A 26,341-nucleotide genomic window follows, 5' to 3' on the forward strand; every position below is an offset into this window, starting at 1 on the left:
CAGCACGCCAGGCTTCCCTGTCCATCACCAACTCCAGAGCTTGTTCAAACTCATGTCCATCAAGTCAGTGATGCCATCCAACCATCTCATCCTCTGTTGTCCTCTTCTCCTCCTGCCCTCAATCTTTCCCAGCATCAGGGTCTTTTCCAATGAGTCAGTTCTTCGCATCAGGTGACCAAAGTATTGGAGTTTCAGCTTCAGCATCAGTCCTTCCAATGAATATTTAGGACTGATTTCCTTTAGGATTAACTGGTTTGATCTTCTTGCAGTCCAAGGGACTCTCAAGAGTCTTCTCTAACACCACAGTTCAAAAGTGTCAATTCTTTAGCACTCAGCCTTCTTTAGCACTCAGCCTACTCTCACATCTGTACATGACTACTGGAAAAACCATATTCTTTGACTAGATGGACCTTTGTTGGCAAAGTAATGTCTCTGCTTTTTTAAGATGCTGTCTCAGTCTGTCATAGCTTTTCTTCCAAGGAGCAAGCGTCTTTTATTTCATGGCTGCAGGCACCATCTGAAGTGATTTTGGAGCCCAAGAAAACAAAGTCTCCCACTGTTTCCATTGTTTCCCCATCTATTTGCCATGAAGTGATGGGACCAGATGCCATGATCTTAGTTTTTTTAATGTTCAGATTCAAGCCAGCTTTTTCACTTTCATCAGGAGGCTCTTCAGTTTGTCTTCACTTTCTGCCATAAGGGTGGTGTTATCTGCATACCTGAGATTATTGATATTTCTCCCGGCAATCTTGATTCCAGCTTGTGCTTCATCCAGCATGGCATTTCTCATGATGTACTCTGCATATAAGTTAAATAAGCATGGTGACAATATATGGCTTTGACATACTCCTTTCCCAATTTGGAACCAGTCCGTTGTTCCATGTCCAGTTCTAACCGTTGTTTCTTGACCTGTATACTGATTTCTCAAAAGACAGATCAGGCAGTCTGGTTTTCCCATCTCTTGAAGAATTTTCCATAGTTTGTTGTGCTCCACACAGTCGAAGGCTTTGGCATAGTCAATAAAGTAGAAGTAGATGTTTTTCTGGAACTCTATTGCTTTTTCTGTGATCCAGGGATTTTGGCGATTTGATCTCTGGTTCCTCTGCCTTTTCTAAATCCAGATTGAACATCTGGAAGTTCTTGGTTCACATACTGTTGAAGTTTGGAGAATTTTGAGCATCACTTTACTAGCGTGTGAGATGAGTGCAATTGTGTGGTAGTTTGAGCATTCTTTGGCATTGCCTTTCTTTGGGGTTGGAATGAAAACTGACCTTTCCAGTCCTGTGGCCACCGCAGAGTTTTCCAAATTTGCTGGCGTATTGAGTGCAGCACTCTTATAGGGAGTACCTACAGGTAAAGAATCTGCCTGCAATGCTGGAGACACAGGACACGTGGGTTCGATTACTAGGTCGGGGAGATTCCCCAGGGAGGAGAAAATGACACCTAAACAGAGAAGCCTGATGGGCTACGGCCCAAGGGTCAAAAAGAGTCAGACATGACTGAGCCACTAAGCACAACAAGAACTAAATGAAACTGAGGATTAAAGCAAGTCACAAAAAGTAGGGCCCCAAGACAAGGAAGGAGCATAATACAGTCACCCAGGTCAGGTCTTATCCATGTGTATAAGTTTGGACTTCTGGTGGCCAGAAGTCCACAGCCCATAAGAGCAAAATGTACCAGTTCTTGTAGAGAATTGAAATTTTTCTTACTCTATCATCCTTTTCTTTTCTTGTCTACTATGGATTGTATTTACTGGCATAGCAAGCTGCCCATAGCACGGTTCACTTGGCAACATCACGTGCATGATGGTAGTTCGTGTTTACTGGTGATGACAGTGGTCCAGGCAATGTGCTAGCACTTGGCACACATTCGCTCACTGAGTCTTCACAAGAGGCTTATGAGGAATGTACCCATTTTACAGATGGGGAAACTGCCGCTCCGAGTGTGCTGTAGATCACCCAAGGTCAGGAAGCAGTGAGTGGCAAAAGCCTAGATGAACCTAAGTCTATCACACCTTACGGCTTCCATGTGCTCTTACCTGAATCACTTACTAGAGAAATGTCTAGGAGGGTGGTCGTAACATTTTGGAAGTGGATATCTCTGGCCAGTTAGAAACTGCGTGATGTTGTTCTCATTACTAAATACTTCAAAAATACACAAAAGCACAGAGAATAATAAAACATACACCTACAGACCCACCATCCAGACATTAAAAATGTTGGCATTTTGCTACATTTCTTCAGATTTTTAACAAAACACTGATAGCTGAAGGCCCTTCGTCCCCTCTGTTATATAATGGATCCCTAGAGACGTGGTGCACAGGGCCCTTCAGCAGGGTTTCTGCAACAAATGTGTTTTTCACAAACCTGCTTGATGTAGCATTTCCTTGGGAAAGCCAAGCATCATTTAAAAATGGATTTCAGCCCAAACAAGTCTGCAGTCAGTAAGGTAGATGGGAAATGAAGAGGACAAGGGCCCAGATGACACGGTTTTCTGATATCCTGGCCTAATCCAAGGGTAAAATTAGGTCAAAAGAAAAATGAATTAACCACATCTTTGAATTAACCTCACATATGTGAGGGTTTCTAGAGGTTATACAATGGAGGGTTCAGGGCTGTGGTCTCTGAGTCCATTTTCTCTAAAAATCAAATGAACAGATGGTAAGATGTATCATTTTGGCTTCCATCTAACTGGAGGGCCCTCCTGTCTTTTCTAAGGAGAAGCTAACAGATTTGCTACAAGTAAAATAAGGACTTTCTTTAAAAAAAAAACAAAACTCTAAATCCCCAGAAACAAATGATGACCAGGCCCCCAGACTGTTATACCATGAACAACATGACTTCAGCTGTTTTCTTCAGGGGTCTTCAAAACAAATATTCCTCCAAGTCACTGAATTCCATCTCTTCAGTATGATCAATTTCTTACCCACTATTAATTGTAACTTCAACAAAATTGTATAAAAACTGTTGCGTCAATTGCTAATTGAGTTGTATATTGAATATGAATCCTAAAAAATGGTCAGAATTTACGAACAATAGCAACACACAGTGCATTCTAAACTCCAGGGATCAAGAAAAAGACACAGACGCCAGGATCACGCCAGTTGCTGTAACAACCGAAAATGTCAGTGGCTTAACCCAGTGACAGTCTACCTTATGTCAGATATATTTTTTAAAGAGGAAAGTCCTGTGCTCTGTAACCACGCTAGATAGCGTTTACTAGGGCTTCCCTGGTAGCTCACTTGGTAAAGGATCCAGCCACAGTGCAGGAGACCCAGGTTCAATCCCTGGTTGAGAAGATCCCCTGGAGAAGGAAACGGCAACCCTCTCCACTATCCTGGCCTGGAGAATCCCCATGGACAGAGGAGCAGGGCGGGCTACAGTCCATGGGGTCGCAGAGTCGGACACGGCTGAGCCACTAAGCACAGGTACAGGGCTTCCCAGGTGGCGCTAGTGGTAAAGAGCCCGCCTGCCAGTGCAGGAAACGTGAGAGACACGGGTTCAATCCCTGGGTCAGGAAGAACCCCTGGAGAAGGTGTGGCGACCCACTCCAGTATTCTTGCCTGGAGAATCCCATGGACAGAGGAGCCTGGTGGGCTACAGTCCATAGAGTTGCCAAGAGTCAGACAAGACTGAAGGGACTTGGCACGCACGCAGACACTCTGAGGACCCCCTGTGGCCGCCCTTGGCCATGAACGACAATGATAATCATTCCTAGGGCTTCCAGGGACCATTTCCTGCAGATGTCAGTTGCTCGGAGAGTTGTTTTATACTCACAAGCCTCTGCAGACCAGACCAGTGGCTTCTTTGCCTATATCATTCCTTCAAAGCCTGAGTTGGCTTCTGACCTATCCACTTCTGGTCAGTTTCTCATACCAGTAGATAACCCTACATTCTTTCCTAGGCATGCTTCTTGGACCAACATAATTACTCACTTCCCCAGAACCATGCCTCTCTCTGAAGGCCGTGGCCATGTGAAACAAAAGGCTTATGTGGGGGACAAAGACTTTTAATTTTAACTTCGCCCGTGGGGCTGAATTAGTTTGCTGAGCTGGAAAATCTAACTGTGCCTTCATTAGTCAAAGCTTTTTGCAGTTTTATTCCTTATTCTCTGGTGTGAGGCAGTAAAGTTTTGAACTTTTCTCTATCCCTCGCATAGATGTTTGGACACCGGTCAGTTTTTTCTGAACTCATCTCTTTCTTGACATGGGCAGCAAGAAGCAAGCCATTACTGTGACCATTCTGGCTCTTTCCAAGCACTTTCCCGAAATCCGCAGGGCACAGGCTAAGTCTGTCTTCCGGGTCACGTGAGGGGACAGCTTTATAAAGCATTTTATTGCATATCTTTATTGTCCATCTTTCTAGCCCCTAATATCCATACCCCAGGATATGCTACAAATTTTAGGTTTCTGTTATGTCAGTACTCTGCTTCAAAGTGCTCATTTGTGTATTCGTTGGGGTTCTATTAGCTACTGTAACAAAAGAAATTCATAGATTGTGGTGATGGGTTCATGGGCATATACTTAACTCCAGACTCATCAAGTTGTATATACTAACTAGGTTTGGCTTTTTGTGGGTCAAAATGATATAAAACAGATTTCCATGAAAATTGTCGGAGAGATTTTAATGGCAGAAAATGAGAAGTAATTCAATTATGGACTTACAGGGGAGCCATATATGTTAATTAACATGAAACACTGATGAGGGCACCACTTTTGGGATGTGGAGAACTGTTCAGTTGTAAGCTGTTTCAAGTAACTTCCTCAAGCCAGGAGAAATTCTGTCTGTACTAGAAGGGCCTGAGTCATCATGTTATGCGATGTTCAATATATCCATATATATCTTTGTTTGGGATGCTCAGCCTTATGAGTTGGGAGCCTCTGGTACTATTAGCCCACTAGAAGGATGGGAAGACTCAGATAGAGGACATCCAGGTGACCAGTTAGATCCCAGTGCTTGCGACAGACAAACTCCTATCTAGAACCCATATAACCAGACCCCCCACCCCTCCCTGCCGCCGGGGCTGGTCACCGCTCACCCCATTGCCTCTTTGTTGCTTTTGAGAGCCATCAAGAGTCCCAAGCTCACCCCTCTCAGCTTGCCTTATAAACTTTTGAAAGTTTTTAAGAGTTTTAAGTAAAAATAAATCATTGGGGGGAGTTAGTGTTTGAAGTCAGTTAGGGTCGTGGTGGGAGATGGGGAGAAGCACATTTGTCTGATAAACTCTTTGGACCAGGGTTGTGTTTAAAGACGGGAAGGTGCAGAGAACAACCCAGGAGGTGATAAGACAGCCTCCCACGTGGCTCAGAGGGCGCCACCTGCAGCTGGGGGGTGAAACGTGCCTGTAGGAGCTCCAGGACGAGAGGCTGATAGAGCAAGCTCTTTAGAAACTGCTGGGGGACTCCCATGGTGGTCCAGTGGTTAAGACTTCATCTTCTAATGAGGGAGCTCAGGTTCAATCCCTGGTTGGGGCACTAAGACCCCACATGCCTCGCAGCCAAAAAAGCCAAAACATAAAACAGAGGTAATGTTGTAACAAATTCAATAAGGACTTAATAAAAAAGGTCCATATTTTAAAAAAAATCTTTAAGAAATTGCTGGATCTGCTTATAAAGATGATTTGGTGCAAGTATCTTTTCTCATGAATATTAATAAAGATGCCAGGAATTCCTCCTCAACCCGCCACAGGAAAAGCCTATTAAGGCAATAGTAATAACACTGATAGTGTTAGTCGTAGTTGTAAAGACAATTAACATTTCTTGAGTGTACCAGTCTGTCTTCGTGCTTTACAGGCTGCACTTGATGTAAATCACGTTCCTGTGAGATAAGTACCATTATTCCCATTTTATAGACGATGAAACAGAGACGTAGAAAGGTCAGCAAGGGGTCGAGTTGAGGTCCAAACCTAGATCTGCCTGATTCCCATGCCCAGACCCTAAACACTCTAATTTAACTAGTGATTAAACTGACTGTGGATTAGGTGGCCTGGTCACAGACAACAGAGGACCCTTCCTCAAATATATCCACCTACTTTGGAAAACTGACTCAGCACAGTTTCTACAAAGTGTTGCTAGGGGACAAATGGAAGGTGTAGACAAGTGCATGCAACCTGACCTCAGTGTTTAAAAAAAGCTAATGACATGGAACCTTTAAAACAAAGCATCAGTAGTGTGTGTGCTAAACAAGATACAAAATATGTAGCCTGCTGCAATTGATGAAAAGGTATAGTCATTTTTTGAGATACCAAATTATATGAGAGTCTTCTTAGAAAAAGATAATGTACTAGGGGAAAAACATATTTTTTTAAAAGAAATAAAAGAAAAGCCTATTGAGATTTGCTGGATGTCAAAATCACTTAGAATCACTTTTCTAAGTGAAAAAGAAGTAAGTGGCCCTACTCTCAGGCCTGTGTGTGTGCCACTTGGAAAGTTCCCCATCAGTTCTTCAGGAAGCGTGGACATAACCTCCGGTACTTTCGTTTGAGTGTCCTTCTTTCCTGTGCTACTGTGGAGCCTGGCCTGAAATTAGATGCCAAAACTCAGATGAATTATTTAAAAATGTGTGTCTTTATTACCCTCAAACTTTCTGCCAATAAAGAACAATATTAAAAAAGTGTATTGCTGTAAACACAACTGAAAAATTTTAATATCAGAGGTTGTTCAAGTCTTTATGAAAGAAAACAACGCTGTTGGGATGCATTAAATCTTTTCAGGGATGTCAGAACAAATAAAGAAAGTTGACCTCACTAGTCTAAGGCCCTGCTCTGAAATTACACTGTCTGTAACGTCTTCCCTTTGGCTAATTTAGTGTTTCTCTACTTGGACGATGAGCTCACCGCCTAGGTTGTGCACTCAAAGTGGGTTTGACAGAAGGGAGGAGGTTGTAGGAATAGTGATGAGCCCTTTGGAGTCTCCAATCCTTCCCTCCCCGTGCTCTGGCTGACCCACGGAACGGGCTCTCTGTTGGGGTTCTCGGCAAGTGTATTCCTGCTTCACTTTCTGCTTTCGTGGAAGACTGACTCAGATGTTTGATTCTGTGGAGGACATCAGTCAATGTTTTATTCATTTCTCATATCGCTGTTGTTGATTTTTACTTGCTGAGCTGTGTTTGTGTCTTTTACCCATGGACTGTAGCCCACCAGGCTCCTCTGTCCATGGGATTTCCCAGGCAAGAACACTGGAGTAGGTTGCCATTTTCTTCTCCAGGGCATTTTCCCAACCATGGGATCAAACCTGCATCTCCTGCTTGGCAGGCATATTCTTTACCCCTGAGCCACCAGGGGAGCTCTTACACTGGTTTAATTCTATAGAAGATACCTGAGAAGGGAACAGACAGGGATGTCTGTTGGAAACTGGCCCATCAGTTTGGTCTGTATTAGAGTTCATTCTGTTTTGTTTTCAATACTTCCATGTGTCCAGATAAACCTATTCACAAGCAAGACACACATCAAAAACCTCATGACCTCATTAACTTTGTGTTCGAGGTCATTTTGGTTTGAGATCGGGCTGGGCGCTTGGCCTGTTGAAGGGTATTTTAGTTTTCTGTTTTCTATGTTTAATTCTGAACAGAAAGTAGGATATTTGATGAAGTGTCTCCAAAAAAGAGAAACAAGATACGCAATCATCAGTGCCAAGGATTCCTCCCCCTGCCATGTGTTCTGACCAGCCTTTACACCAAGACCGTCTCTATGCTTAGTGGTCTGGGCACCCACAATATAAGGGCACAATTTCGAGATGTGCAGTTGAGATGTGTGATGAAGATCTGGCTTCAGATAAAACATTCTCAACATGGTCCTGGCATGTCCATGTTCCATTAACAGTGCAATTTTCCTATATTAAAACTATATGAGGATCACTAAGAATTTAACACAATGATATCTGCTTGACATTATCTCTTACCCTTGTCCATCGCTCAGCCCATGGCATGATGGGAAACTCCAAACAGCAACCATCCATTAATCCTGACTTGGGTAAAATCAGTTATCAGTTATTGATGATCAGATGGTCATCAATACCACCCCATAAGGCTACTTATGAAGTGCAATTAAAATGGAATCAGCTTCACTGAGTATACATTGAGAAGAACAAATATATGCTATGAACCTCTTACATGCAAGAAATCCAGGTAGATTTTGATGAGTTGATGGAGCAGAGGAGAATGACAAAATGTATATTTTATCCTCAAGGAGTTCATATTTTGAGAGAAACAAAAAATTATATATACACACTTGATATATTAATGCATTTGTTGTTGTTCAGTCGCTAAGTCGTGTCCAGCTGTTTGGGACCCTATGGACTGCAGCATGCCAGGCTCCCCTGTCCTTCACTATCTCCTGGAGTTTGTTCAGACTGATGTCCATTGAGTCGGTGATGCAGTCTAATCATCCCATCCTCTGTTGTCCCCTTCTCCTCCTGCCCTCACTCTTTCCCAGCATCAGGGTCTTTTCCAATGAGTCAGCTCTTCACATCAGGTGGCCAAAGTATTGGAGCTTCAGCTTCAGCATCAGTCCTTCCAGTGAATATTCAGGGTTGATTTCCTTTAGTTCAGATGATAGAAGCTCATCTCACCTATTTCTCCTCTGGAAGAGACTTGTTAACAAGTTGGCTCCCAGTCAGCGTGTAAATCATAGACAAGGAATCCAGAAGAAGAGAGGGTCAGCAGTCTGGGCTAGTAATAAGACCTTAGTTCATGAAGCAAGATTTCTCTTTGAGGATGCTCTGGGTCTAAACAAAGACCCCCACGGATTGGGATTGTTAAATTCAGAAGTCATTACTAAGACATTCTGAAACACCCTAATTGATAGACTCCTCCTCTTCCCAAATGTATTATCTGGCAAGTTACCTAACTCTCTGTTTACTTATATGTAGAATAGGAATAAGGCCGCCTATTTTAATGGGACTTGTGTGTGTGTATTAAATGAAAATATCTAGCATATTCTATGGCCCAATAGATGCTACTTCCCTTCCTTCCCAAACCGCTTCTCTTTTTTAAAAGCAAAAAAGCAAGAGAGCAGCTGTCAGATCGTTATCAACAGGGCCTTCAGGACCAAGGTTCCATCGATTTTCTGTTCAACCCAGGGAGCCAGTCCCCAGCACCTCGTGTGTTCTTGGCAGGTAGTATGACCGGAGCTTCCCGGAGCCACAGTCCGATGGAGGAGACCAGCCATCACATGGACATCAATGCGGAAGTATGAACTCATGCTGAAGAAGCGCAGCAGAGGGGGAAACTGAGCATCCTGGGGCAGAAGGAACGGACCAGAGCAGACTTAGGAAGACACTCAAACTGCTCCTTACCATTCCCACGAGGGGCCCGAGGACCACATTATCGGACTTATTTTTTACCACAGGGATCCAATATTTGCTCCTCTGCAAATCATAAAATTTACAGAGAGGAACCAAAGAAAAAAATACGTTCAACCCATCAAACTCATCTGATCTGAAACAGAAAAAGACCTAATGAATATGTCAACACCTGCAAGTTTTTCATTTATTTTCTGAAGCAATTTCATCTGCAAATGAATAATGAGTTCTGGGGCCGGACAGGACCTCCATTCCTGCACTACAGAAAAATGTGTTTCCTTCGCTTTACATTTCTCACACTGCTCAGTTGGGAAAGCAGCTGCAATGCAATTTCGGATCCAGTTTAGGGTGTGAGATGTCAGTTCTCACTTTCCTCCTCCAGAAGGCAGCCAAAGCTTATAAGCCCAAGGTTGGAGAGTTCATTTTTCCCCCCGAAGCACATTAAGTTCATAAATCATCTCTCAAGAAAGAAGATAAGGTTCCCAGATTTCTATTTTGTCGGGCATGAAAACTGAAGCCCAATCTGTGAGGCATTATATCCTCATATCCACCTGCGGTGCACAAAAATCACTCTCAGAGATGGTAATTCTCGAAGCTATTTTTTAGCGCGATGGGCAGAGAGGTGTTTCCCGAGCACAAGTAACTGAAAGCAGGTTCCTGTCCCACGTGAATGTGTCTCCTCTCCGAAGAATAAGTGTGTCTCCACATGCAGTCTGAGGTTTGAAGGATGGCACGCTGCCCTTCTGTTCAGTAAAGGGAAAAGTCAGCCCTGACACTGAGCAGGAGGATATTGATGGATGGGTGGCGGGGAGCGGGTCCGGAGCTGATGCTGAAATGCCCTCTAGCGGTCATTAGCCAGAACCAGTGCTGAACGTGGGGAAGCGAAAACTTCTTGTGAAACTAGCTCAGGTGAGGTTTCTAAAAACACCCATCTAATGAAAGAAGGCTGAGTGCCGGAGAACTGATGCTTTCAAACTGTGGTGCTGAACAACTCTTGAGAGCCCCTTGGACTGCAAGGAGATCAAACCCGTCAATCCTAAAGGAAATCAACACTGACTATACATCGGAAGGACTGATGCTGAAGCTGAAACTGCAATACTTTGGCCACCTGATGCGAAGAGCTGACACATTGGAAAAGACCCTGATGCTGGGAAAGATTGAAGGCAGGAGGAGAAGGGGACGACAGAGGATGAGATGGTTAGATGGCATCATCGACTCAATGGACATGAGTTTGAGTAAACTCCGGGAGTTGGTGATGGACAGGAAAGCCTGGCATACTGCAGTCCATGGGGTCGCAAGAGTCAGACATGACTTAGCGACTGGACAACAACATCAAGAGTCAGGAGTTGTAACATGGGTCATTTGCATCTAATGGGAGATACTTGGATGGCCATGAGGCTTGGGGTCGCTTATGTAAATGAGAACTTGACTCCAAGTTCAAAGGTACAGCCCAGGGGGTTTGCTCCCACCTCTTCTTCTCACAGCTCTGTTCCTGAGCCCTGGGCACTGGAGCCTCAAGAACGGTTTGCTGAGTGACTGGATAAATGAACAAACCGTGGTCATCAGTAATGGATTCTGAGCCCACAGGCTGCATTTGAGAGCACACAGGTCCTTTCTGCTTCCTAAGGTGCATTTGATTTGCATTCTTCCCTGACATCGCCTGAGACCTAAAAGAATTAGCCTCACTCTAACAGCTTTGAGACGAGGAAATGTGATCCGAATGCTGGAAGGGAAATGGTAATTAAAAAAAAACTTCCCCGGGTGGATGCAAGGGTCTGAGCCAGTTGTTCAAAAGTGAAGACGGAGAAAGAGCATCAGAAAGGAAGCGGAGGGGACTTCCCTGGTGGTCCAGTGGTTAAGATTCTGTGCTCCCAATGCAGGGGGGCGTGGGTTCAAACCCTGGTCAGGGAACCAAGATCCCTCATGCTGCACAGCGTGACCCAAAAAAAAAGCAAAACAACAAACAGGAAGTGGACATAAAAGACCACCCCTCCCAGCATCCTCAGGCAGGCCGCCAGCAGAGGTTAACCTGGAGGACAGACAGAAAACTGAGCCCACACCTCCCCGGTGAGAATGACGGCGGGGTGTGGACAGCCGACCTCGTAGCCTCTACCCATGCCGTGTGCTTCACCTCAAAGCCCGAGACCACAAGTGGGCCGCGGTGCCAGCGGAGAAGGGGCGGGCAGATTGCTGCAGCCTCCGACCTCCAATGTTGAGATCGTCTCTGAAAACCTGTCCTGCAGCCAGAGGTGCGTCGTGTAACTCAGGAGACCCACAGAAGGAGAGGCAGCAAGACGAAGCCGAGAAGGACCCCGCATAGAGGTGAGGCGGGAGTGCCCCTGCCCTCCGCTCGTTCCCAGGAGTGTTTTTGTGCAGCTGCTGTGGGCACCCTGCCAGCCCAGCTTTGCAGCTGCACAGGGTCCAAGCAGACACGGTGGAGAAGCCCAGACCCTGCAGGCCCCCAGACCCCTGGCTTATGCCTCTCAGGAGCTATGTGTCCTTATAGGTAACATCACTTAATCTCCCAGGGCCTTGGTTTCTGCAACTGTAAAATGGGGCAACGGAGAATCTGTGTCCACTGGCTTGCTTGCAGATTCAGTGAAGTAATATGTAAGCGTTAGTCGCTCAGTCGTGCCCAACTCTTTGCGACCCCATGGACTGCAGCCCACCAGGCTCCTCTGTCTATGAGATTTTCCAGACAAGGATACTGGAGTGGGTTGCCATTTCCTTCTCCAGGGTATCTTCCCAAGCCAGGGATGGAACCCGGGTCTCCTGCACTGCAGGCAGATTCTTTGCCGACTGGGCTACAATATATGCAACGTACCTAAGGTGGGATCTGACCTGGAGTTGACTTTCAAGAAATGTTAGATGCTATACTGCTGATACTGATGATAGAGAAGAGGAGCAAGTAGAGGACCCAATCTTGGGGAGATATTCTTGGCACTTTTCCTCCTGCCAAGTCCTCTCAGCCACGTATTCTTTCTTCCCAAGATTGTCAACGGAGCCCATGTTGACATGTCAAGGTCCAAACCTTCTCTAAAATATTAATAAAGAGCTGGAACTGGGCAGAGTACCGAGTGGGTGTGAGGTTACCGAGAGGTTCAAGATCCACAGATCCTCCCAGCCCTGTTCTGGAGCAGATTTGAAAACAGCCTCCAAGTCCAAAGCTAAATCTAACAGGCTCCCAGGTGGAGGGTTGTTTGGTCCATGTTGTCACAACTTTGACATACACACACATGCACCCACCCAGCTGGCTCGCAGAAGTGAAAGCTCCCCTTACATTCCTTAACCTCATTTCTCCTAGTCTTTCCTATCTGCCACCACCTCTGCTATATCCTTCCACCCCTCCCCACACTCCACTTCTTGCAACAGGCTCCAAACATAGCCTTAAAAGACGAGTGTTTCCAGGGAGCAGAGCTTTCCTGCTTTCTGTAAAGTCAGCAGAACTGGCCATCACACCGAGCCGTGAGACCCGTGGCTTTCACCCCACATTCTGAGGTCACTCTGTGTTTAACGATCTCTTTGATACACCTTTATACGCTGTCACCTGGGACAGGATTTAAAGGATGTGTTTATCAGTCCTCTGATAACTGCCAATTTTTTGGACTGTTGTTATTGCGGCCGAAAACTACTGGCAAAGTAATATAACAGAGCCTCTGTATGAAAAAGAATGTGTTTGCTGAGCTTTCTTAATATCCAGGACTTTATTTTACAGTTAAAAATCAATAGAAATGTAACCTTTTCAACCACACAAAATGAGTTCATGTTTATTATTAGTCTTTTTCTGCCATTACCATGTCATGATTGCAGAGGGAGCCAGGTCAACCTAAGCTTTATTGAAAGACCATTAAAGAAACAAACTCAAACTCGTTTAAATACTGAAGCCAGTGCCTTAGAAAGATCAATAAAGTAAAGGCTCCCAGAGTTGCTTAACTTAAACGCCCACATATGAGGATCGTTCCACAAGCACATGAGCAAACCTAGAAGGCCAGCCAACAAGGAAGAAAAAGCATTTCATTAAATAGGTTTAGAACTGCAGAGCCCTAACCTTAGTCTGATTAGACATGAAACATTTAAATTTTCTCAGTATTTTAAACATCATCTAGAGAAGAACCATTGATCGATGAATGCCATTTATTCAGGAATGCCATTAGCTTTTAGGGTTAGGGGAGTGACTGTGATCAAAATTGCAGGTTCATCTCTTTAAAAATAACCAGCACCGGATCATGCTCTAAAGTCCTAGACCTGCTTGGAGCCAGGAAATGTTCTTTCTAATGACCCTTAGCCTGGTGGCCTGCACACAGTCATGTGTATTAAGTCAAATAGCTGTCACTGACTCCATGGACTTGGGTCAGACACAAACCTCTTGGTGCCTCAGTTTCCCCAGATCTGAGTATGTGCGCTAAGTTGCTCCAGTCACCTCCGACTCTTTGTGACCCCATGAACTGCGGCCCTCCAGTCTCCTCCATCCATGGGATTCTCCAGGCAAGAATACTAGAGTGGATTGCCATGCCCTCCTCCAGGGATCTTCCTGACCCAGAGGTCGAACCCATGTCTCTTACATCTCCTGCATTGGCAGGCCGGTTCTTTAACACTAGCACTGCCTGGGCACCAGAGATCTGATTAGGATGCTATCCTTTTCTGCATCCTTCCCTGGATACGAGAAAAAAAAAAATGATTGTCACAAACCGCTTCCAGTTCTTCCTTATAAACAGCAATGTAAACTGCAAACTTCAGTAGTAATATTTGCTTAGAATAGTTTTAGAATCAGAATGGTCTTTATGGGCCATTGAATCAACCTCTGACCCAACTTAGAATCATCCCTGTCCCTCCTGACATCACCAGTTGTGAGGAATGTACTCTTTTTGCCTTTAACTGAAGTAGAGTTGATTTACAGTGTTGTGTTAGTTGCAAGGATACTTATGCTATGCTATGCTAAGTCACTTCAGTCATGTCCAACTCTGTGTGACCCCATAGACGGTAGCCTACCAGGCTCCCCTGTCCCTGGGATTCTCCAGGCAAGAACACTGGAGTGGGTTGCCATTTCCTTCTCCAGTGCATGAAAGTGAAAAGTGAAAGTGAAGTCCTTAGTCGTGTTCGACTCTTAGCGACCTCATGGACTGCAGCCTACCAGGCTCCTCCGTCCATGGGATTTTCCAGGCAAGAGTACTGGAGTGGGGTGCCATCGCCTTCTCCAAAGGATATTTATATATATATACATATTCTTTCTCAGATTCTTTTCCTTGATTATTACAAGATACTGACTATAGTTCCCTGTGCTATGCAGTAGGACCTTGCTGATTATCTATTTTTTACATCAGTTCAGTTTAGTCACTCACTCGTGTCTGACTCTTTGCGACCTCATGGACTGCAGCACGCCAGGCCTCCCTGTCCATCACCAACTCCCGGAGCTTGCTCAGACTCATGTCCATCGAGTCGGTGATGCCATCCAACCCTCTCATCCTCTGTCGTCCCCATGTCTTCCTGCCTTCCTAGTGCTCTGTGTATCTGCTGAGCCCAAGCTCCTAATTTATCCCTCCCCAACTGAAACGTAGCAAGAGGTTTTCCCAGCTGTAAGCACCTCCTTGGGCACATCTTCAGCTTCACTCCACAGGGTAGCCGGACAGCAGAATCGCTCGAAAGCCCTTATGTGGCGTTAAGAGGTATGAGGAGTCATGTCATTTACTTAAAGACGTGCCTAGAAGGAGATACAATCAGGGGAGGAATTTGAGGGTCATGCCAAAGGTTTTGCCTCTTCCCTGGTGCCTCAGATGGTAAAGAATCTGCCTGCAGTGCAGGAGACCAGGGTTTGATCTCTGGGTCAGGAAGATCCCCTGGAGAAGGGAATGGCTGTCCACTCCAGTATTCTGGCCTGGAGAATTCCACAGACAGAGGAGCCTGGGGGTCTACAGCCCATGGAGTTCCAAAGAGTGACCAACAGAGACACACATGCCTCCTCCCACACACAAGCCCCGGAGCAGTCGGGTCACCCTGTGACAGTCATCCATGCCCACCCAGGTGGCCCAGGGCTGCACAGGTGTAGCCTTCTCAGGAGTGCAGGCTGGCAGACGCCTGCTGAAGCCAGCCTTCAAGCTCACTCTGAAGATCTGATTGTGAACGTCCACGAGGGGCTCATCTTCAAAGACAGTCCCTGTATCTGGATCAGTCACAGCCAGGGCCCCCCCACCCGAGAACCTGACCATCAGAGAAGCCACCCCCAATCCCAGCCTCAGCAGACAAACAATGGGACAGCCATACCATCACACACACCAGCCTACAATGGTTTCCCTGTCCGTACGTGCCCCAGACAGACTGTTCTAACACATCGAGTTTATTGCTGGCTTCGTGAAAACTTCCCCCACACAACACACTCAGGGATTTGCCAGGATCTAAATTTAAACAACCGACTCCTGAAAACACATGCTGGTCAAACCAAGACGGCAGAAGCCAATAAAGACTGAGATAGAAAATGCCCCGGTTGTATTCGTCATGTCGACATTATTTCTTATAATTGTTCTCACTTGTATTTCTTTACTTTTTTGTTTGACGAGTAGAAATTTGAGCCATCATGTTATATGATTTGGGGAGCTTTGTATCTGGAATCCCTATTTTCAGAACTGACCGTCCCCAACTTTTAATTTTTCACTCTTCTTTGCCTTCCCCCTGACTTTTTGCACCCACTGATTTGTTCTTCCTTATTCCCAGAAAGTCATTTTACAGTTTATCAAAAATGTGTTTTGCCTTGAGCTTTTCAGGAAAATACGTCTTTGAAATGATTTAACGGATGCTAATTGTGTTAATTATTAGCTAAACCACTCGCTGTGTGTAATCATTAATTTTGATGGCTATTAAAGTGATTTTAAATGTAAAAGCATATTAAAACCATGAGCTGTTCTCACACTGGATCTCTGAGAAGGAAATCAGAAATGTAATTACTAGATAGTGGTTCAGATGTTGATTTTTAATGCTTTATCGTTATCATCTGAATTCTCATATACAAGTCAAAAGACAAACCTGAAAATCCTAAATATGCTCTGATGAGATTTTTTTTTTTAAATTATAAAGTATTTGGGAACTTCCTGCTATAAAAGTCCTAGAAATTAGCTGTTTTGAAAATGCTATATCAATTGTGAAATGAGAATTTCTCCTCTTATCCTTTGATATTTATAAATATTATACAGATTTATTAATACAAAGTCAGTTTTCTTTTTTAAATACTTCGTGCTTTAAATAGTATTCACTGTTTTTCCAGTAGGTGGAGTGTTAGGCCAAGGAAAGTAGATTAACATTTGAAAGCACTTTTTTTTTCTTCTTTTTACTGTTTTGAGAAATTTTTTATATAAAAATAAGCCACCTAATGGGCTCATTAATTCTTTTAATTGCATCAATACCACAGGATTTCAGTCACACTAGACCTTATGAGGCAAAATATATTGTACTGACTACATTTCCATAATAATGAAGGCATGATGGCAATAGTAGTAAGTATGTAAATGCTCCTCATTTTAAAATTGCTTATCAAGCCGTAAATGAAAACTCCTGATAACTCTGAAAGGAAACCTGTGCACATGTACAGGAAAGGAAGGTCTGTCTCTTAAAGACTTTATTTCCCAACCCTTAACCGTCTCTGGAAAAGAACATTCCTTGTGAGTTTAACATCGGTTCACGGCTGACCTCGCCACTTCCGGTCTGTGACCTGGAGCGGGTCACTGACTCTCCGTGTCCTCAGGGCGATGCTTCGTGTCCCTTCTGCGTGTCTCCATACAGGGAGCCGGGCCCTCGGATGGCTAGAGGTGACCGTACTGTAGCTCAGCCTTTCTTCCCTCCTCCTTCCCCACCTCCTCCATTTCACCCCCAAATCACAAACGGGGTGAGGAAATCCCCTCCCACTCTGCCAAGACAAACTGTGGCTTAAAATGGCAGTGAACTGAAATCACAAAATCATACCTGGACGACACGAAAGCTCTGAACTCCGTGTGTGAGGCTGGAGCCCCAGCCCGAGTCACAGTGATGGTAAATGTCGCACAAGTGAGTGTCCCCTTAAGGGTGTCCTGGGGCACATGGTGTCACAGCCTTTAACTTTGATGCGCCTCTATTACACAAGCTCTCATTGCCTCTTAACTGCCGGTGAGATGACCATCAGCTAAATGTACAGCGAAATAGCTCGCTTGGACCCCGAAGAAATTGCCTTGAACTGATCGCACTTGACCATGACAAGTGCGCCGGGGTTCCCTGGCAGAGTGGCAGCCACCTGGTAACATGAGTGAACCGGTATTAATATGATGTGTTCTCAGGCTCTGCAGGTTGAGCCCTACTTGCCTTATCTGATTTAACGCATTCTCTCCTATAATGTAAATTCTTAAAATGTAGCTGAGCTCTTCCTTCCCCGGTTGAGCCACGGGGGCTGTTTCAGGAGCCTGTCACTCACAAGTCGCCTTTGTGGTTACCCAGGTGTGGCCGGGTTAGCCTATCAGTCCGGCCAGCCAACTCCTTTTCTGAGTTGAGATGCTTTTTGTCATGTCTGTTAGATGACGTAAGGACATGAAAAGCCCAGCACAAAGCCCTGCACAGAGTAGCGGCTCAGTACGTGGGCCTGGGTTCAAACAGAAGACAGAAACCACGTGCGCGCGTGTCTCCCCCTGCACCCCAGAGAGCAGAGAAGCTCTGGCTTGGCAAGGCTGGAGCTGGTCTGGGGTTGCTGGGCCACCGAAAGGCCACTCTGTGGAGTTGGAGGAGTGTGCACACGTGTGAGCATGTGTGAGATTGGAGGCAGGAGGCCTCAGAGCACGCAGCCCACACAGGGCTCACAGGGGCTCTGGTTTCCAGGGGAAACAGATGGGTACCAGGCCATAGGGTCACAGGAGGGTCACAGGAGGATCACACTCTGGGTCTGAGGCCCAGGCAGACCTCAGGCCCTAGGCAGACCTCCCCACCCTCAAGCCAGCACTGGAAATTTCCAGAAGCCCTTTCTTCCCTCCAGGGCCCCCTTTGTTATTCTGTCACTCAGTCGTGTCCGACTCTTTGAGACCCCATGGACTTGCCAGGCTTCCCTGTCCTTCACTATCTCCCTGAGCTTGCTCAGACTCATGTCCGTTGAGTCGGTGATGCCATCCAACCATCTCATCCTCTGTCCCCTTCTCCTCCTGCCCCAATCTTTCCCAGGATTAGGGTCTTTCCCAATGAGTCATCTCTTCACATCAGGGGGCCAAAGTATTGGAACTTCAGCATCAGTCCTCCCAATGAATATTCAGGGTTGATTTCCTTTAGGATTGACTGGTCTGATCTCCTTGCTGTCCAAGGGACTCTCAAGAGTCTTCTCCAGCACCACAGTTAGAAAGCATCAATTCTTCAGCATTCAGCATTCTTTATGGTCCAGCTCTCACATCCATACATGACTACTGGAAAAACCATAGCTTTGACTAGAAGGACCCTTGTCGGCAAAGTAATATCTCTGCTTTTTAGTACGCTGTCTAGGTTGGTCGTAGCTTTTCTTCCAGGGCCCTCTACCAGAAAAGTTTAATATTTTGCTCACTTTAAAGGAAATTAAAGGAACTCACGTTAATCATAGAGCATATACTGAAAGGAGGCAACAAATTGATTACCGACACAAAGAGACTCACATCCCAGGGACCTCCATGGGGGTGTCACTGGGAGAGAGGCAGGGAGAGCTTATTTTGGGAACGGGGCTCATGTGGGGAGGATTCCGGAAAGCAGGGCTGGATGCTCTCAAAAAGCCAGGGCAGCTCAGAAATCGATCTTATTAACAATCTCTGTCTGGGAGGCAGGAAGACAGCAACAGGACTAGCGTGGTTGTCTGAGAAGCGAGCCAGGAGAGGGCGCTGTTCGGGCCTGGTTTTAATGTCACAAGCTCTTCTTTTAATTCCGGGGATTGGTTTTCTGTTGCTGCTGTAACAATTTACTGCGGATTTAGGGTAACCCTGAGGGATTGCCTTACGGTTCTGGAGGCCAGTTAGCGTTACTGAGTGGATGGCCTGCTGCTGACTGGGCTGGTGGCCCCGAAGCTCGGAGAGGAGAATCCCTTTCCTTGCCTTTTCCAGCTTCTAGAGCCACCTGCATCCCACAGCTCATCGCCCCAGAGTCCGGGATCCCTAATTTGGTCGCATCCGCAGGTCCCAGAGCTGCTGTTCCCTTTCCCACCGTCCCCGCCACGTCACCTCATCCTTTCCTCCCATACCCTTCCTTCTGGGTACAAAGCAGGACGGAGAGTGAGAGAGAGACGAGCGGCGAGGAAAACTCGAGCAGGCTCCTCTTCCCTCTTAGCTCTCCTCCTGTGGTCCTCTTCCATCACAGAATTGCCGCAGACACGAGGAGTTTAATCTCCATAAACGTTAAAGCCTTCCTGTGTATCTTCCTGTGTATCTCCTGTGTATCTTGTCATATTTTCCGACTCGGTTGTTACAAAAGATTTTCCTAACTAAAAAGTGATTTGGATCAGAATGATAGATCACTGCCCTCTGAGATTCCTGCCCAATGTATTTTCATTAATCGCTTCATTAATGAATTAAGACTCAAGGGTGTTAGTGGTGTTTATAGATAAATCAACGCCAGGCAGAATCACTGATGGCACAATCAAGATTCAAAAACTTCTGAGTAGTCTGTATCCTTCCAAGCAAAAGAAATAAATTTTAATATAATATAGGTAAATTTTAGCTTTTGGTTCAAGTCATCAGCTGCATATATGAAGGAAGGGGAAGAGATGAAAGTAATCTATGGAGACAAACTAGCAATTTTATTTTACATGAGCTGGGTAAAAATAATATAAAATGTGCCAAAAGCCGACTCTGTCGAGTGCAATAGGGTAGCATAGTGATTACTGCATACTGTTATGATGTAACTATTTCAGGAAGCTTTTTTTTGTTTGTTTGTTTCAAACTAAACTTTTAATTTTGTATTGGGGCATAGCTGATTAACAATGTTGTGGTAGTTTCTGGTGAACAGGGAAGGGACTCAGCCATAGGTATACATGTATCCATTCTCCCCCAAACCCCCCTCCCACGCAGGCTGCCACATAACATTGAGTAGAGTTCCCTGTGCTACACAAGTCCTTGTTGGTTATCCATTTTGAATATAGCAGTGTGTACATGACCTCTGCAAACTCCCTAACTATCCCTTCCCCTCGGCAACCCCAAGTTCCCTAACAACAGGTACTAAGTGGAGGAAGGAACCTTAGCAGTTCCCCATGTGTGCCACCAGATGGCGCCAAAACAGTTAGTTGCTATTTAGCAACAGGGACCAACCTAGACAGCATATTAAAAAGCTGTTACCTTACTTTGCCGACAAAGATCTGCCTAGTCAAAGCTATGGTTTTTCCAGGAGTCATGTATGGATGTGAGGGTTGGACTCTAAAGAAAGCAGAGTGCTGAAGAATTGATGCTTTTGAACGTGGTGTTGGAGAAGACTCTTGAGAGTCCCTTGGACTGCAAGGAGATCTAGCCAGTGCATCCTAAAGGAGAACAGTCCTGAATGTTCATTGGAAGGACTGATGCTGAAGCTGAAACTCCAATACTTTGGCCACCTGATGTGAAGAACTGACTCATTTGAAAAGACCCTGGTGCTGGGAAAGATTGAAGGCAGGAGGAGAAGGGGACGACAGAGGATGAGATGGTTGAATGGCATCACTGACTCAATGGACATGAGTTTGAGTAAACTCCAGGAGTTGGTGATGGACAGGGAGGCCTGGCATGCTGCAGTCCGTGAGGTCGCAAAGAGCTGGACACGACTGAGCGACTGAACTGATAGTCGCCTCTGCCCCAGGGAAACAATAAAGTATAAAAATATTAATATTTAAGGTTCTCTGGCCAGAACATGTGTTTCATTAATGAAACACTTGAAATCATAGCAAACTTTGTAAAATTGTAGTCGAACATGCCAATGTTGGCTTTAATCATGCTTTTTTAGACTTTTATCACAGCGCTACCAGATACCCAGGCACAAAAAAAACCTCACAGTACCAGTCTTGCAGGTCAGAACTCTCCAGATTCCTAAGCTGCGATGACTCTTGGACTCTTAATCTTGAATATTCAATAAGCTCTAGGTTTCGAGTAAGCAGTCTCAAGATTCTGGTGTAGATGGTCATTAATAATTAACCATCATTCCTCAAAGCAGCCAGTCCTCCTCCTGGCCAGTGAGATTGGTCCCCTCCCCACACTTCCGGCCTGCCTCTCCTCCCCCTGCTCCTCGCCCCCCAAGCAGGCCTGCACCCTGCAGCTTCGCCCATGCTGGCCCACCTCTAGCGAGTCTAGTTTCGGAAGTTCGTGCCCCAGCACGTAGCTACTGTACGCAGTTCCCACAGGAAGGACCTGCTGGATAGGAGGACAAAAGTGTTTCCTTCTAACCCACACCTTACTTTATGCTCTCCTGAGCAGGTATTAAACTCACTTCAGAAAAACAAAAGGGTACAAAAGAGATTTCTTTTTCCCCAGGTGGTTACAAGAAACACAGAAAGTTCTAAGAGCTCACAGTTGGAGAAACAACTAGAATGTTTGGGTTGTAAAAGTTCAGCTAAGGCAAGAATAGCCAGTTAGGGCACAAAGGATTCTGGGACAGCGGTGTTCACACTTTTGCGTGGGAAGCATAATCAGACGTGTGACAGCCATTGTCTGTAAGCTCTTCCCATCTGCTTTGTTTTTAACTCCCTCTGTTGCCAACCCAGCTCCACTCTGAAAGGTCAGCTCTGCCAGAGCAACGGTGTCTTTGCCCCCTCCAGGCTCTGATGTCCCTGCACTGTGGCAGGAAGGAGAAATCACCCTCGTTTGGACAAGCAAGAAAACTGTGACCCGGATATCTCAGCATTTGAATGTACATATTCTTGCGTGCTTGCCCACTCAGTCCTGTCTGACTCCCTGTGGCCCCAGGCCTGTAGCCCGCCAGACTCCTTTGTCCGTGGGATTTCACAGCCAAGAATACTGGAGTGCGGTGCCATTTCCTACTCCAGGGAATCTTCCTGATACAGAGATCGAACCTACATCTCCTGCCTCTCCTGCTTTGGCAGACAGGTTCTTTACTACCTGAGTCACCAGGGAATTCTCGCACGTATTCACATACATTAATATATTCATATTCACATTTGAACACACACACACATATATATATTCTGAAGAATGATATTGGTGTCCTGGTGGATAGACCCAAATGGGGAAGAAATAAATGCAGTAAGGTGATGCTAAAGAAAATCACTATACATGTAGCCTACTCTATCTCAGGGGCCAAACTAGAGACTAAATCAAGCAGATTTTACTCTATTAAAATAAAAGGGTCTTAGTCCATCAGCCACAGAAAAGGTGCGTGAGCTGGAGAAGAGCTCATAAAAGGTCTTCATGTACAGGCTCAGATCATTTTCCAATAACCCCAGCGAAGGCTGGGATGAGCTCCTATTTTCTCAGGCTGGTATTTTGGAGTCAGCACTGATGAAATAAGATCCAGAAACTGGGGCTGAAAGAGTGACATCATCCCTCAGGGAAGATCCAAGTCCCTGCAGGATGCGACGTTCTTCTAAAACGATTCGACGTTCTTCTAAAACTGTCTCTCCTTTTCTTCCTGCAGCTGGATCACTATCCTTCCGTGAGTTACCACCTGCCAAGTTCATCCGACACGCTCTTCAATTCTCCCAAGTCGCTCTTCCTAGGAAAAGTCATAGGTAAGAAATTTGGGATAAACTGCCCACATAATATTTCCTAAAGCTGCTCATTTGCCTTTGAAATGCATCATAATTGGTGGTTGAGGCTCCTATATCTGTGATGGTGATAAAACCTGTGTCGTTTGGTGCGTGACAAACTAAAACACGGGTGAAGCCGTGTATCTGCTCCCAGTTTCTTTATCTAAAATCTGTTCTTTGGTTTATTACAGAGCTCTACCTACCAACAATATTTAATATAACTTTTTCCTATTCTAAGTATTCAACATGGTTCTGTCTTCCTCTCACTGTCGAGAAGCATACCTGATTTTTTTTTTTTAACTGTTTTCTAGATTTCTTGTTTGGACTATGCTGGGTCTCCGTTGCTGCTGGTTCTTCTCTCTAGTTGCAGCGAGTGGGGGCTGCGCTCTAGTTGCGGTGCATGGGCTTCTCATTGTGGTAGCTTCTCTTGTTGCAGGCAGACTCTAGGGCGCTCAGGCTTCAGTAGTTGTGGTACGTGGGCTCGATAGTTGCAGCTCCCAGGCTCTAGAGCACAGGCTCAGTAGCTGGGGTGCACAGGCTTAGTTGCTCCCGGCATCTGAAATCTTCCCAAGTCGGGGATCGAACCCGTGTGTCCTGCATTGGCAAGTGGATTCTTCACCACCAAGCTACCGGGAAGCCCTACCTACATTATTTGCAATCAGAAGGCTGATAGGAATTGGGGATTGTGACAGAACCCCCTGAGTGGATTGTGAATTTAGAAGCCACTTGGCCCTTCTCTACTACAGATCAGAGCTGTCGAGATTAACTCTGGATGTGATTGGTTACATATTTTAAGTGATTAATATAAAGCCAATGACTTTTTTTTTTTTCTGTAAGAGAACTCTATATTGTGAACCCAAAATGGGACTCGTAAGACAGTGGGTGATGTGCTGGCCAAAGCCGGGGGAGGGGGGCTGCTGTATGATCAGAATGCTCTTAACTGTTAAAAGCACTCATTTTTAAAAGATGGGGACAGGGGAACCTAGCAGATAATGAAAAGAACAGGGGGCCAAACCCATAACAACAAGTAACAATAGTATACACTTACAGAGGAACTTTGTGTGGGCCAAGATCCGTTTCAAGTGCTTCAGATACATGATCACATTTAATCTTCTTCGTAATTCCATGAGATAATCAAGGTATCATCCCCGCTTTACAGCTGAGAAACCTGAAGCGTCAAGAGATTACGTATCGTGCCCAAAGCCACCTACTTAAGGGTGGAATCAAAAGGTTTTCCAGGACAGTCAGATACCTGTGTCTCTCTGTTCCTGACCACCATGCTGTAACCTCTGTGATGGTGGACTTAGGAACAAAACAGAAAGACAGAAGAAGAGGATTTGGGCAACAGAGGCTGGCCTGTTGAGGGACAAGCCCGACATCCCATGTCAGAAAGCAGCCAAGAGCAAAGTGTATTCCAGGACTTAGAACAGGGGACACACGAGGCAAGACAGCGGGCAAACAGAGGTGTAGGTCGCATCCCAGGAAAGGGCCACGCCCTCAGCGAAAAGGCAGAGGGGAGTGGCAGTAGCTTAATCAGTGGTGAAAGTGAAAAGGAAAGGCAGCCCAGACCACGGGCCACCTGCTGTTCGAGGCATCGGGCTAATCATCTTCGTGTGCAAATGTGACAACGTAGTGTCACAGCAGCTCAGGGAAGCAAGACGTATGGTCATTTTCCTCATTTTACAGATGAGGAAGCTGAAGCTGAGCAGGGTCAGTTTGCTGGAGTTACTTGACTGTTGTGTGGAAAAACAGAGTTGTGAAGCTGGGTCTCTCTGATAAGAGTCCACAAACAAAGGTCTAGTCAGTAAGGGCCAAGGTCCAGAAGGAAACGCAGCGGGAAGACAAGCAATGCCGTTATAATTTGGTTACACATGCCAATGTAGTCAGTGGCGTAGAGCCCCGGTGTCTGCAGGCATGCACCCTGAGGTGTCGCTGAGTGCCCGCTTGCTGCCACATGCATTCCGCAACTCAGTGAAGAATAACAGGAAATTTTAAGCGCTCCTTCGGGGCTGACTCCATCCAAACAAACTCTACACTATGATACTGTGATATTCCTAAAGACACTGCACTATGATATTCCTAAAGTAACACCCAGCATGAACATACGGAAACAGTGGACTTTATTTCTTTCATGAAACTTGCAAAGTCAAATTTGACAGGTACGTTGGGTGAATGCCAGTTTCCTTCACCATGAGTAACACTCTTACTCATCAGGATTTCAAGTCAGGTGACTAAATTGACACTAAAGCAAAATTGCAATATGCAATGAGGCACGAACCTTCAAGGTCATGAACAAATAACATCATAAGAGAAATCTTCTATAAGAATTGACTCTGCTCGAGATGTGCTGAGCTAAAACCATTATATGAATTTCAGGTATATGAGTAATACACCCAGAGTTTTCTGTTCACCAAAGGAAAATTTTGCCATGTAAATAAACTAACTGTGCCTGTGATGAGTTGCATGAAGAAATAGAAACCTGTAACGACCTCCACAGCCCCAACAGGGAGAGGACCTCATGGCCTCAGGCACGTGAGGCTAAGTTAAGGCTCTGCTTTGGGTCTCACGCGAGACTTCTATTCAAGACTGACTCTCATCCACACCAGCCCCAGAGCTCTCTGCAGGCCACAGGACAGGGTCTCAAAGTCCCACTGCATCCTAACAAGGAGCACTCTTTGTGACCTCATGGACAACAGGCCTCCAGGCTCCCCTCTATCCAGGGGATTTTTCAGGCAAGAATACTGGAGTAGGATTGCCATTTCCTCCTCCAAGGGAACAAGGAGCAAGTGCTCAATAAATATTTGTTAAATTGATAAACAGTAGAAGGGAAAGAAACGAAAAGCTTATCACCGTAGACGTGTCCTGCAGAGTGAGAGGATGCCGATAAGGATGCTAAGACGATAAAAACTAGCACAGAGGTGAGATCTTCCCACACAGCTTGCAGTCTCCTTTTCCTAAAGGCAGGCATCTGACAATAATGCAGTGGAAAGCATGTAGGCTTTGGAATCAGGCAGAGAGGGTGTGGCAGTCAGCTGGTCAGCTCGTGCTGCTATAAAATCCCCCAGACTAGACAGCTAAGCGACAGGCGTTTATTTCTCACAAGTTCTGAAGGCTGGAAAGTTGGCAATAAAGGTAGCAGCAGAGCAGGTGTCTGGTGAGGGCCCAGCTCCTCGTTTGCAGATGCCTGTCTTCTCATCGTATCCTCATGTGATGGAGAGAAGTAAGCTCTCTCCCGTCTCTTCTTGGGTGTGTGCGCTCAGTCTCTTCAGTCGTGTCTGACTCTTTGTGACCTGATGGACGGGAGCCCACCAGGCTCCTCTGTCCGTGGGATTATCCCGGCGGGAATACTGGAGTGGGTTGCCATTTCC

General features: G+C 45.7%; 1 protein-coding gene across 1 annotated transcript in view; it reads left to right on the forward strand.

The window, feature by feature from the left end:
* Positions 1-26,341, forward strand: part of CNTNAP2 (contactin associated protein 2) — a 1,639,050-nt gene that overhangs the window by 1,475,215 nt on the left and 137,494 nt on the right. The window contains exon 21 of the mRNA XM_070787139.1: positions 22,862-22,955. Within this exon, the coding sequence (XP_070643240.1) occupies positions 22,862-22,955 (94 nt within the window). The remainder of the gene's footprint in view (positions 1-22,861; positions 22,956-26,341) is intronic.

This window comes from Bos indicus, chromosome 4, assembly GCF_029378745.1.
Source record: "Bos indicus isolate NIAB-ARS_2022 breed Sahiwal x Tharparkar chromosome 4, NIAB-ARS_B.indTharparkar_mat_pri_1.0, whole genome shotgun sequence".
In the NCBI taxonomy this organism is placed as follows: Eukaryota; Metazoa; Chordata; class Mammalia; order Artiodactyla; family Bovidae; genus Bos; species Bos indicus.